General features: G+C 42.7%; 3 protein-coding genes across 5 annotated transcripts; 1 reads left to right on the forward strand and 2 right to left on the reverse strand.

Moving 5' to 3' along the window:
- Positions 1-162: 162 nt before the first annotated feature.
- Positions 163-4,424, reverse strand: LOC131288260 (leucine-rich repeat protein soc-2 homolog). Of its 2 annotated transcripts, none has more exons than XM_058317379.1 (2): positions 4,285-4,424; positions 163-2,628 (listed from the first exon to the last, which is right to left on the reverse strand). In XM_058317379.1, the coding sequence occupies exon 2, from the start codon at positions 2,380-2,382 to the stop codon at positions 625-627; it is 1,758 nt and encodes a 585-aa protein (XP_058173362.1). In that variant the 5' UTR covers positions 2,383-2,628; positions 4,285-4,424; the 3' UTR covers positions 163-624. The 2 variants fall into 2 exon arrangements, with proteins under 2 accessions (XP_058173362.1, XP_058173361.1); XM_058317378.1 differs by lacking the exon at positions 4,285-4,424 and adding an exon at positions 3,637-3,760.
- A 935-nt stretch (positions 4,425-5,359) lies between these two features.
- On the forward strand, positions 5,360-8,868 carry LOC131283987 (adiponectin receptor protein). The gene is made up of 5 exons (XM_058312837.1): positions 5,360-5,509; positions 7,118-7,885; positions 7,957-8,144; positions 8,226-8,419; positions 8,489-8,868. The coding sequence occupies exons 2-5, from the start codon at positions 7,134-7,136 to the stop codon at positions 8,627-8,629; spliced, it is 1,275 nt and encodes a 424-aa protein (XP_058168820.1). The 5' UTR covers positions 5,360-5,509; positions 7,118-7,133; the 3' UTR covers positions 8,630-8,868.
- Positions 8,869-10,580: 1,712 nt separating this feature from the next.
- Positions 10,581-13,660, reverse strand: LOC131286234 (sorting nexin-6). Of its 2 annotated transcripts, XM_058315162.1 has the most exons (7): positions 13,295-13,660; positions 13,006-13,149; positions 12,169-12,906; positions 11,811-11,993; positions 11,220-11,237; positions 11,000-11,109; positions 10,581-10,931 (listed from the first exon to the last, which is right to left on the reverse strand). In XM_058315162.1, exons 1-7 carry the CDS (start codon positions 13,298-13,300, stop codon positions 10,838-10,840), a joined length of 1,293 nt encoding a protein of 430 aa, XP_058171145.1. In that variant the 5' UTR covers positions 13,301-13,660; the 3' UTR covers positions 10,581-10,837. The 2 variants fall into 2 exon arrangements, with proteins under 2 accessions (XP_058171145.1, XP_058171144.1); XM_058315161.1 differs by lacking the exon at positions 11,220-11,237.
- Between the last annotated feature and the right edge of the window lie 69 nt (positions 13,661-13,729).

The raw sequence follows: 13,729 nt of genomic DNA on the forward strand, positions 1-13,729 counted from the left end.
ACTCTAGTTTAGTGGAACACAAGTCCAACGGACGTTCGCACCGATGTGAAGATGAAGAACCTTCTACCACTGGCTTTCTTTTCTGCTTTCATTATACTGTTTTTGTTTTCAATATTTGATAATTCGTCGTGCGGATTTTTAATTACTTTCATTTATATGCACGTTTACGCTAATATGACGTCCATGCGGTCGTTTTATGTTTGTTTAATAAGCAATAATATTAAAGCTTTATTTTAATCACATTGATTCAATTTGTTTTTTTTTTTCGAGTATCTCTTCTACCATTGCACTTTCACACCACTGATCCTGTGGATGTTGTTTTGATGATGTTCGTTCGCGCTTGTGGACTTTTGAACAGAATTTAAGATATCTTGTGGCAGCAGATTGATTTATGATTTGTTTTTCGGTTTTCGTTTGTTTCGTTTGCGAAGGGATTTCGTTTTATAACTTACTAAAATTAATCACCTCAAACTGCAGCGAACGTTCGAGGGGTTTAACGAGCTCGGAAGAAACCCAAACATAGCTGGCTATGACGGAGAAAAACTCGTGCAGAAAAGCGACACCCAAGTGTTCGTTCGTTCGCCAGCGGGAGAATGTTCGACCCGTTCGTTCCGCGCCAGCAAATCACATCTGCCGATAGGGTGAGTGTAGCTTAAGGTACTGTATAACGAGGCTAGGGCCGCCACTGACCACCTCCGGTGGAAGCGCCGACAGGGGACAGTTTTCAATGCTCATAATCGCCAGATTCTGACAGAGTGCCAGCTCGTACGGAAGCTTGATCAGCGAGGCATTGTCGTTGATGTAGAGCGATTCCAGGTTTTCCAACGTTCCAATTTCCTCCGGTAGGAACTGAAGGTTGTTTTCTCCGACCGACAGGTACGTCAGGTTGGATAGGTGGCCGATGGTGCGGGGTAGCGAACTGAGCTGGTTCGACTGAAGGATCAACTTCTGCAGATCGTGCAATAGCCCGATCTCGGACGGAAGCGACTCGAGACGATTTTCCTCCAGATCCAAGACACGCAACTTTTTCAGATTGCCAATCGTGTTCGGTATCCGTTTCAGCAGATTGTTCGACAGGATCAGTATCTCCAGATTCTGCAGGCAGTGGATGTCGTCCGGGAGCTTGGTCAGCGAGTTCGTTCCAAAGTTCAGCTCGACCATCTGCGTCCACGTGCCAATGTCGAGCGGGAGCGATGTCAGCGCATTTTCCTTCATATTCAGTTTGGTAAGCCCCTTGGCACGGGAGAATATGCCGTATTGAATCTTATCGATTTGGTTGTGCTCCAGGTTAATGCTGGTAACGTTGGTAAACTGCGCCGGGCCACCAGACGGGTAGCTGTGGAATGCATTCCTGGATAGCGTGATGGTGGTTAGGTTACTCAAACTGGCTAGCAATCCATCCGGCAGCTGTCGAATCCCATTGCCCTCCACATTAAACTCGTCCATGTGGGTACAGTTTTTCAGTGACACCGGTATGGACGTAAGCTGATTGTACCGCAAGCCAAGCCGCATCAAGTTGGACAAATTTCCTATTGATTCGGGAATGTCCAGCAGGTCATTGTGCTGCAGATCGAGTGCGGTCAAATTTACACACTGTCCGATCTCCTCGGGCAGATGCTTCAGGTGGTTGTGCGAGAGGTCCAGTGTCGTCAGGTTCACCAGATGACCGATAGCTGCCGGGAGCTCGTGGATTTTGTTCTCCCGCAGACTCAGCATCGTCAGGTTGGCCAGATTCTTTAGATTATCCCCCACCACGCGGATGCGATTGAAGCGTAGGTAGAGCGTAGTCAGGGTGTGCAGTTTATAGATGACATCGGGGATATCCGACAACTTATTGTGTCGCAGATCGAGCACCTTCAACTGCTTCAAATTCTGCAGCGAGTCCGGCAGGGACGTGAGCGAATTTTCGTTCAATGCCAACGTTTTAAGGTTTGACAAGCAACCGATTTCTGGCGGCAGCGATGAAATCTTATTCCCATACAGATAAAACTCCACCAGGCTTGTGCAATCCTTTACCGAAGCCGGTATGACCGTTATGGACGATTTGCTCAAATCGAGCCGCTGAATGTTCTCCTCTTTGCAGCGCTGAAATTCCTTTATAACGTCCACATCCGCCTGTATTCCTTTACCCTTCTTAGTGGTCGGTTTCGGTTTATTCGATTCCGGGTGTTTCACCGTCACAACCTTAGGGCGTATTATTTCCGCAGGCATCTCGCTACCGGAGCCTCCCCCGCTTCCGTAACCACTACCGGTGTTTGAGCTACTACCACCGGCACTGCCACCGGCAATCGAGATGCCACCTACCGGTCCTCCTCCACCACTACCAGACGACGTGTTCCCTGAGGTACCGGTACCGCCTCCACCGGAACTACCTAAATTCATGCCGCGCGTTCCACCAACCAGATCAATACAATATGTTTCCTGCACCGGGTTCTGGGTTGTCAAAGGACTGCGTGCTGCCTTTTACCGACTCCGGCCGTTCCCCGTATCTCCTGACGATGGTTTGTTTTCACCGATGTCACACACTCCTAGGATCCGCAACTCTTTCGAACGCTGGGTCGGTTTTAATGGTTCAATGAATGGTCACGCGCTACAGCAACACTGGTTTCCTTGTAATCTACAGCGATCCTGCGGAAAGAAGAACAAATTTATTTGTAATTCAACATGATTTTTAATATCATCTAACTGTGAGCTTAAAGCCTATCTATAAAACCATCCCTGTGAGGCTAATTTTAAAAGTTAAGGGCTACTAACTGTAAGTCCTTCCGTCACTGTGGTATCCCACACTCGAGAAAAACCTTGATGATTTCTTGTAACTGTCTTGTGAATGATGGAAATTTGAGAATACATATGTATGCAGGGGAGAGGCTGATTAGAAATCAGGAGAGAAAATCAAAGATTTGAACCGTTTTTCTGGCTATGCTAGCGCGACCGAGATGTGAGCGAAGGGACAGTTTGCCTTCTCGAAGGATGCTTAAGAGTGGGTCACACTACAGACAGAAGAGGACACAAAATGGACCTAGCAAAAGCAAAAAGACGCAAAGAAAGTGAGAGAAATGGGGAAAGAGAGTACGAGAGAAAGGAAGCAGAGAATTGGTAAACTGACATTGGCAGGGTGCAACAAAAAGGACGACCCCCTGGGAGTGTGTACGCGACGAGCAGCTCATACAAGGACACCGTGAACAACCAGGCAGATCCGGTCGTGCACGCAACACGATGTTCGCAATCCATCCATAGCACCTGTCGTTGAAAACTGATAGGCCCAGAAAAAAGCGGAGAGAATCACACGCAAAAACACACGAAAACTGAATCACCACAACCTGCCCTAGCGCCTACTTGCTTCCTCATTACTCATAGTTCTTTTCGTTAAAAAAAACGCAGTACACCAACAATCAAGGCCACCCGTGATGGTATGATTTCATTGGTTATGCGAACGGTGGGCAAACGGTGATATTTGATACATTTATCTGTTTTTTTTTTGGCGACCACAAAATGCCACAGGGAAACCTAAGAAAGCAACTTGTTCCACGGATGTTGTACTTCATCCCACATCCACACTGCACTAGCATGAAGCTCACTTTACGCGGTGTAAAATGATCCTTTCCACAGGATGTTACTATTCATTCGAAATCTTACTTTATCCGTCCGGATACGACGGGCGCAGCACGACCGTAGCACTAGTAACACTTGCGAAAAATTCTAAGGCAGATTGCGCCGATGCTGGCTGATCCTTTACGTGCCTGTCTCTTGAAAGGTTCACCTCTAGGAGTCTAGACAACACAATGCGTTTCTCGAACGGCCTTTTTTTCGGCGGCTGATTATTCTCTTTACAATCAATTACTCTCGTCACTGTTCTCCTGCTCGCAGATATTTGTCAACAGTGCCAAGTAAAAGGGAGCATATACTATGCTAGTATATTCGCGGCAGTGTAAGTGACATTGGACTTTTGCCACACATGGATAACCAATTCGATATTGGCTTGTTGGTAGGATTTTTATGTTCCGCAAAGGGTTTTTTCTGACTAGCATTTTTTTTTCAAAACACCAAAAATAACCGAGCGATATTAAAAGCTTCCATTTAGTGATAATGAATTTACACTTTGCCCAAAAAAGTCAATTTACAGCGTTTGAAAAAGCATGTACACATCACGCATCGTTGTTACTAACGGGTAGAAAGAGGGCTTTGTTGAACACAATCATTCTATCATGTATCATTCACAAGTTAACACCAAATTTTGAAGGTAAAACACAGTTACCTGCAAGAGCAGCAAAGCAGAGAACTTACCACGTACTGCTGTTGATTTAGGTTGCTTCGGTGTACTCTGTGCATTCGACAATAGCTGATAACAAGTATCGAATCAAAACGCAAATTAACAAACTGTTGGTACTCCACGACACAGAACGAAAACTTTTCGGCGAATCAGTACCGAAACACAGTACGTTGGTAATGTCGGCACACGGTGGACCACTGCAGTAATGGGAATCTACTGATATACGCCTTCCACTAAGTAGTACGTTACTGCCGATACTGAAGAGCGTCTGTTATGAAAAATTCAATTCATTCACGTACGGCGAAGCAGAATATTTGCAGTCGCGTTCCGTAGCGAAGGCCTTTTTCTACCTCTTGGTTATGCCGTTTGCGGGTCTCGAGTAAGCTGTCATCGCTTCAAAACATACTTGGATAACTCGGATGTACCTGCTACCGCACTATGGGACATTCAATGGACTTCCGGAGAAACAAATCGAAAAACTTGATTTTTCTAAAGAAAACACCTAATAACATTATCTGCAACACTCACTGGACTCGATTGATCACAAATTCAAAAGCGTAAATTAAACTACTAATCATGTTCCAGTTTTCTACTATTAATCACGTGATTACAAATGATATCAGTTTTATCCATCCTTATCAGCGCACAGCGGTTGATCGAAACATCCTCTTGTGAAATAATTGTCCTACGAATTTAGGCCTAAATGACTCATATACTGATTAATATTTACGACTGTGATTTCACCTGCTGAAAAACTTACTGAACAATTTGGGAATCGTGCATTCTGACTGAAGGAATTCTGTCAATGTGACGGTTACGTTCGCTAGTTCGCGCTATTTGCTTTGAGGAGGTATAAATTATGGCACCTAATTAATCTTGCTTAAAAAAATAAAAAATATAACAATTTCATGCATGCAACATGTAGGGTCCTAGTTCAAATGATAGCAAAACTATTTTTCGTAAAATCTTGAAGCACTAGCCGTTTGTATGTTTCTGTCAAATGCCCTGCCAAATCCGAGTTTGACAGATTGGACTGGATCGTACTCCGTCACCGAAGGACGGTCGATTTTCTCATAAAGTTTGTGGAGCTCGTGGCGTACATATCAACTCGAGATTGAGGTGAAATCGTTCGCGATTGTACATCCCTTGGCCCCTCCGTAGACCCAACTTGAAGGGACGTAGGGGTAGTTCTTTGTAATACCTATCGCAGCGGAACTTCGTACGATACCTAAAATTTCGGTAATTAAACGTCCCAATTTCCATGTTACAACAACTGCGAACATCTGATTAAGAAAAACAACTGAAGACAGTAAAAACTGGAACAAAAGTGCGTGAACTATATACGTTTTTCTGATAAATAATGTGGTCGCCATAGTGGCATGGACCGATCAAATCGATACAGCGTAGTGTTATGCATAGGGACTTATTCTGCATGTCGGAAATCTAGCCAATTGAAAAGGGTTTCTCATTTGACCTGCAATTAGTGCATCATACAGTGTAGTTTCGTAACCCGTCGCACATCGTTTGTACTTTGTTCGTGTCATTAAGGTTTGGAAACATATTGCCTCTGGTCTGCTGGTGCTGCTGCTGCTGCTGCACATATCCATACGACAGTGACCAAAAAACATAAAAATCATACTGTAATGCAGCGAAAAGGGCTACAACTTAAATTCGTAGTAAATTGCTTGAAATTTACGAACCGAGATCCGTCGTAAAAATACTCTAGATTCTGAAGTTATTGGTTTACAAGGAAGCAAATGGTTGTGCAATCACATGATCTCACGTTGTATTGAAAGTTAACACAAGGAAGTGTTACTTTTTCCTAATCCAACCAGTAATTATCGAGTGGAAAAGTGGATTCATTTGAAAGCACTTTTTCCATCAGATTCCATCCACTCTGCTAAACAGTTGTGTGAATCCTGTAGTGCTTGGCGTGGCGGGTTCGAAAGCTAGTGACGAAGGTTATTGATTTTTTCTGCGATCATAGAAAAATTGTGATTAGTAATGTTGTGCGGTGAATATTGTGAAACGAAAGGAAACATAAATCGATGCATAAGCAATGCAGTGCCTTGCACACATAGTTGCAATTTTACGAATTTAACAATGTTTTTTTATTAGATGTATGTGTAATTCAATGTTAGTTTTGTGTCCAACCACACAGTGCTATATGTTTCGATAAGGAAATCACTCTAGTTGCGCGTGATGGCGTTCAAGGCAGTCGAGTTGGCACTCCTTTAATGTGTCTCATAGATAAATTATTAGTATTGCCAATATTAATGATATTTTATCAGTATCAAATTTGACGAACAAAATGAATAAAACTTAAAGATAAATTCTCAATCTTTACCATCTTTGTTCCAGAATGTGTTTACCATTCTGTGGCAGCAAGAAAAAAAAAAAGAATTTTATTTGCGTCATTTAAATCCTACTGCTTAGAAAGATCGCAATAAAAAGCAATGCGCGTGTGGTTCTTGAATTACTACCTACTGTTCCGTTACGATCGTTTCGATATCACTTTGTCTCGGATGTCATCAAGTCAATTACTGGCATACAAAGCATCAATGGTTTAGCACGAGTACTATCACATCTCGAAGTCTATGGTTCGTTCACGGCGCAGTTTAGATCTTACATTTAACGCAACTCTTATCGTTTTTGACTTGGTTTATTGTAAGAGTTTGTTGGTGAATTTGAGCGGAACATAAGAATCTGGTAACAACATTTAGTGCTAAAAGCGCGAATAACAAATAGGGAAATTGATTACAGCATAACTAATGAAAACTGAACCGATCGTGTATGATGACTTTCAAATGGACAATATAAATATATTTTTCTACCATCCCATTCCAGAATAGAACAGTACATAATGTCCTCTTTGCGCTACGAAATGGACAATACCGATGAAGGAATACAGCCACAGACGGCTTCCGGTAGCGGGTGCAAAAGTGCCCTTAACGCAGCGACCGGCGATGAACTGTTCAGCAACATGATGGGAGCCGACTTTAGCATAAGAAAGCGTCGCGTCTGGGTCCCTGAGGAAGATTCGCTCGCTTCCGAGGATATCGATCTTCTGGATGACGATGACGACTTGGAAGAGGAGGAAGACGACGGTGTCGGTTGCCCGCTGCCCTCGACCCCCGAGGATAATCAGCTACTGGAGGCAGAAATGACCGAAGTACTCAAGGCGGGCGTGTTGTCCGATGAAATCGATCTGGGCGCGTTAGCTCACAATGCGGCCGAGCAGGCGGAAGAGTTCGTGCGCAAGGTTTGGGAAGCCTCCTGGAAGGTGTGTCATTTTAAGAATCTACCGGCCTGGCTACAGGATAACGATTTCCTGCACAAAGGACACCGGCCACCGTTACCCTCGTTCAGCGCTTGTTTCAAGTCGATTTTCCGCATACACACGGAAACCGGCAACATCTGGACGCATCTGCTCGGGTGTGTGATGTTTATTGGCGTGGCTGCTTACTTCCTGACGCGGCCAGCATTCGAGATCCAGCTCCAGGAGAAACTCATCTTCCTAACGTTCTTCATCGGAGCAATAATCTGCTTAGGATTTTCGTTTGCGTTCCATACGCTTTGCTGCCACTCGGAAATGGTTGGAAAATTGTTTTCAAAGTAAGAGCCGAACCAACATGTGTGAAAACAGTGGTGGGATCCATTGATTATGACCTTGGTTTTTTTTATAGGCTCGATTATTGCGGTATCGCTTTGCTTATCATGGGTTCATTCGTTCCTTGGCTTTACTATGGATTCTACTGTCACTACAAGCACAAGCTTATCTACCTAACCGTCGTTATCGTCCTCGGAATCACCTCCATCATCACGTCGCTGTGGGACAAATTTTCGCAGCCGAATCTTAGACCGCTACGCGCCGGTAAGTGCTGACCCAGCCGTTTCTACCTTTTGAAAAAAAAACATCGATGAACGGATGACTCACATTGGGTTTCATTTGCAGGTGTCTTCATGAGCTTCGGTCTGTCCGGTATCATTCCTGCAATCCACTACGTGCTGATGGAGGGCTGGTTTAGCAAAATTTCGCAAGCTAGCTTGGGATGGTTGATTTTGATGGGATTACTGTACATTCTTGGGGCTCTCTTCTACGCCCTGCGCGTTCCTGAACGGTGGTTCCCCGGCAAGTGCGACATTTGGGTGAGTAATGCTAATATCGATAATGTAATCTTAAATACTCATATCTAAACCGTTTGTTTCTGCAATCAGTTTCAATCACATCAGATCTTCCACGTGCTCGTACTTGTTGCGGCGTTCGTACATTACCATGGCATCAGCGAGATGGCCATGTACCGGGTAACGGTTGGTGAATGTGACATTCCTCATCAGCACCCGGCCATCAGCTTCTAAAAGATATCAAGCCCTATGCGTGTTTTAGGTGTGCTGTTAAGTGCCCCTCGTAGTAGATGCCAAGCTGTTGTTGGACACTTTTTACCCCTTTCGCTAAAGGAAGATACGAGAAAGGCAATATTACAGCAAAGGCAGGCGTAGCTATAACGCAAGAACATTTTTGTTGCTTTATTTATTGTAAAATTTTGTTTCATTTTTACAAATTCTTTTTATGTGTTGTTTACAATTTTCATGTGTTGAAATTGGTTGAAAATTAAGCTTTTTGATCAACACATAATTTTGGCAGCAGGTTGTGTTTTCGGAAAAAATCATCCATTATTATAACTACTATGCTCTCCGCCAGCGAATCGAACATCACCCCGGAAGAATCCCATAGCAGGTAGTTTAAAACCAAAATATAGACTATTCTTAACCAAAAAAAAGAAAACGATAAAACTTGTGCGCATTGGTAGTTTCGTCTATTGCAACAAAACTACCATTACCACGTGAAACAGGCATAATGAAGGAAAATTGTATCACATCATTATTTTTGTATCACCCCAAATGCGTCTGGCTCATCCCGAAACCGAGACGGACGGTTAATTAGTGGTAACTCCGCTCGTGTGCGTATTAATCGTTTCCAATATTATGAGTATTGCTGCATACCTGAACAATATTCACCTGAGAACCGGTAGAGTAAGGGGTTGAATCAAGCAGTGACCATTATGATGGCACATAAAAAATCTTTCTGGGTTTATTTTATACAAACATACATACTACTTAGAAAAATGTACGGGAAAAAATGGGTAAAAAGAAGAAAATATAATTATCAAAAAACACATTACACAAAATGCTTTACAGTAACATAAATTTGCAAAACGATGAAACAGGACGTCCACCAAGAAAGAACCACGTGACATGCAGAGAGGAAGATAAAGGTTCGAATTATACTGGCTTACGTTTCCGTTCACCTTACTAACCAATCGACGCAGCAAATGGGGGAATAGGTTTTTATTGGAGCACACTACATTGTCCCCAGTTGTCTAGGCACAGTTCTAGGCTAACACATAAAGGCAAATGGTAAAATACATGGAGGACGATCGTGACGTAGATGTTTATCCGTTAAGTTAAGCTACAAGCAATTATAACAACACACTGATTGGTGACACAATAAACTGTACGAGCTATGGGAAAGTTACAATTAATGTGACCCAAAAAAATTAAACATGCGTTCTCTCATTAAAATGAACTCCGAAGGCCTGAGAATTGTCATCACTGTGCACAGACGGTAAAATATGTATGATTTATTTTTTCTTTCATTTATTTATATCATCAATCAATATTTCATACAAATTGCGACTTATACGAACTATTCCTAGATCCATGCTACAGCATCCGTTTTCCGTAATATTTCTGCGCGATAAGTTGTCCTATTCCCACGTTGCTCGTAGTTTAAAAAAAACTAAAACAAGAAGATCCTGCTCCGCTGTTTGAGAAGGGCGGTAAATATAAAATGCTCAAACGTATTTCTCTAACATTACCGCGGGATACGTTCGCATTATTTCGTTTGGTTATAATTAGTCGCTCTTTGCTATAGTTTTCTTCTCATTAGAAAAAAAAATCTACAAACATTTCGATTTCATTTTTACTAATTTCATGATTATGTATAATATACATGTATATGTTTTTGTTGTTTTTTTGTCACATTTAATGTAGGATGGAAGATAAATGAATAGCAATGCAGAGTTCATCATCATTTATATAATTCGAATAAATGTGGTTTAGTATGCTTATAATATAAGAGGAAATCAAAAACTCAAAAAAAAACTAATAGAGAGCAAAATAACAAATCAAGAGCAAATATATTATAAAAATACTTCGCACCAACGTTTTTTTTTACTTTGTTCTTATCTAAACAGCCAACAGCAGAATGTATCAACGTAATTTATGGTAATAACTTCTAACGTGGTCTGCAAACGATGATGTTTATATTACATGCTCGTTTTCCCCTCCAATTTGCTACCTTTTCCAGAGGCCGTTTGATACGAACGGATCTACTTGTTGCTCTAATTCGATTTAGATCCTTCCCAGCCGCAGGCAAATGCAGCACGGATATTCGTTTTTCGACGGTTCGCCGGGCAATATAATAGAAATATTGTTCCACACAGACGGCAACGGTTCATTTGTATTGTTACTCCTTTCTATTTGATTTTCCCGCTCAGCATAGATTTACACCAACTCTTGGAGGGAAAGCAGTGATTGGCGGAGAAAATCATACTGCGCTTTCGCGTGTTTGATCTCTAATTCAGCCAGTTCGGTCAAGCTTTAATAAAACAGTTCACAGCAAATATTTATAAGCAAAAAAGATTAATGGAATGATGTAGTTCTTACCTCTTCTTAAAGGCAGCAACGCGGCGTAGTCTAAAGCTGACCAGTTCCTCCTTACCACGGGCCGACATGGATTCAAACTTTTCACATGCTTGTGCCTGAGCACTTTCCGCCTAAAACCAAAAAAACAACATTCTCTTAGCATATACAGTTTGGATATCATTCGGGACACGAGCAATCATCTATGCATGCGAAACTGGGCTAAGAATAAAACCATTCCCACCTCCTGCACTTCCAACGGCTATACGGCCAACAATGTAGGAAGCATAAAAAGAAAGAGAGAAAGAAAGTACAGACAAATAGAAAGTCACAAACGGTTACAGGTAAGGCATGTTCCGGCAGAAACCACGATAACAGTACGATGACGTCCTATAAATCTAACCCGACAGCCTAAGTAAAAGATTTACCGGTGTAACAGAATTAAAGTGAACAAATAGAACGGCCTACCTTGGATGTCTTTGATATTGTGAGAATTATTTTTGTAATTGTAATGCAATCTTCGACAGCATGGTTAACATGTAAACATGTCATTTTGCCGTTGGATTATAGTCGAACACAACTTGGAACGATCAGTAGTAGAAATGGGAAAAGGTCTAATATAAATGGACGAGAAAGCCGCCTTCTATTGAATACCACGGTTCAATAGTTCAATAGGTTTCAACGTAAATTTTTAGGAAAAAATAATTTTGGAATCGCGAACAAATCAGACAATAATTGAAATGTGTTTTGTTCTTGTGTGTTGTGTGCACTATAATTTTCTTACGGGCCGGTTAAAATTAGCTGGCAGACCGGATTTTGCCGACCCCAGACCTACCGCATGGACATCCTTGTTCTTTGCTCGCGCCTTCTCTAGGTTCCGATTAGCCGCTTCGTACGCAGTCAGGCAGCGCAATCGGCGTATGAGTAGCGCCTTCGCTGCATTACTGTCCCGTTGGTAGTACCGTAGCGTATCTCCAAGCTTGAGATCCTGATCACTGGCTACGCGTCCTTCCATGTTCTGTAATGCCAGACCATATGTTAGGTGATTATTTTGGATTTATAATCAAAAGAGTTTCGGTAAACATAAGGTAAGGCAAGCATATTTAAACTACTCAAGAAAGAGTTATAACTGCAAAATAAGTTTGTTTAGGATTTACACTACCTCTTACACTATACTCTGCGCTAATACTCACTCTTATTTTCTCGAAAATGTCCGCCGTTTTGGCCAAAAACTTCTCCATCGAACCGTGCTCGGCGGTGGACAGGCCGAGCAGCTGACTCGAGATACGCACATGCGAATCGGCAACATCCTTATGTTTGTTGGTCATTTTTTCGGTGCGTATCGCAGCTTCCTTTAAATGGCCGTGGTATTCGCCCAAAAATTGTAACTCATGTTCGAAGAAGTCATTCACATCCTTCACCGTCGCACCGAGATAGATTTCATCGGTCGTCTTGCCAATGCTCTTTACCAACCCGCCGAAAATATCGATCTTTTTCTTCATCTTTGCGCACAGATCTTGATCGTACACGAGAAACACCTTCAGGTGCGAATCTTCCCGGAACACCGGGTGAGAGGCAAGACGAGTTAGGAACACCTCGTGCATTGCAACCGTTTTTTTAAAGGTGGCCAAATACTCGGCCTCGAGCTCTTGTTTCATCTTTTTAAATTCCTCCTTGGTCATGTTGCCCTCGCCCTCGCCGAGCCTCTGAAGCTTCTCACGCGACGCATCAAAGTCGGGCCGCGGTGGACACGGTGGTATGATGTAGCCCGCATATTCTTCATTCTCTTCGAAGCGATCGTGCAGCCAGACGAATTCTTCGTGCTGTCGGACGACTAGAAAATCGCTTTTCTCAAACCCGGGAAGATTTGTACGCGTATGGACAGTGAACTTCACACGCTCTTTCTCACTCAGTGCATCGGAAATATCAACCTAGGAAATCAACAACAATATCGACATTATGGTTAGTTTTTTGGTGCCAATCTTTTGAAAAAAAAAACAAAGAAACAAAGAAAATTTCATATGACTCACTAGCAGAGAGTTTTCAGGCAATGTAGTGGTTGATCCACCGGTGGGGCCTCCTTCTACAGAACCTTGCCGGGATTGAATTGGTTCGGGAGCGGCAGTAATTGGGCTAGCCGTTTGCCTCGGGGAGCCGTTTTCTTCCATTCCATCCTGCAATGAATCAACACGTATAATACAGGCGTACAGTATGCCGCCCACATGCATCATGTCGTTATCATATTGGTCATGGACAGGGCTACATCCCACAGTAAAAAAAAAACAGGAAGCACTGCCGTTACTATGGACGTATGCTTACCATCATCTTTATTCGAGTGAGATAGGTTCGATGGTTTCTTTACTAGCTTCAATGGACGTTCAGGGCCACTGTTTCCCGACTGTAGATTCAAGACTGTAGTTTCACAGCTACGACACTCGGCTGCTTCCCCAACAATGAGCTCAATGACTAATGTATAACTAATTAGAAGAATCCTGCGACTTTCGACAATATGCAGGGAACCGACGGGATACGATGATTGTTCGAAAAAATCAACAGAAAAGAATGCTACACCCTCTTTCACACTACCATGTCTTGCAAATGTGCAGGCAATCGCGGCTTTTCACAGCGAAATAGTCTAAACTGCTCAGTTATCTTTCGATGAGCACGATTGCACTTCGTCAGCACAATATTGTAAACTTCAACTTTCCATGAACCGATAAAGTGTACGTTTTATATCAGTGTGCGTGCGTGTTT

This window comes from Anopheles ziemanni, chromosome 3 (genome assembly GCF_943734765.1).
Source record: "Anopheles ziemanni chromosome 3, idAnoZiCoDA_A2_x.2, whole genome shotgun sequence".
NCBI classification, from domain to species: Eukaryota; Metazoa; Arthropoda; class Insecta; order Diptera; family Culicidae; genus Anopheles; species Anopheles ziemanni.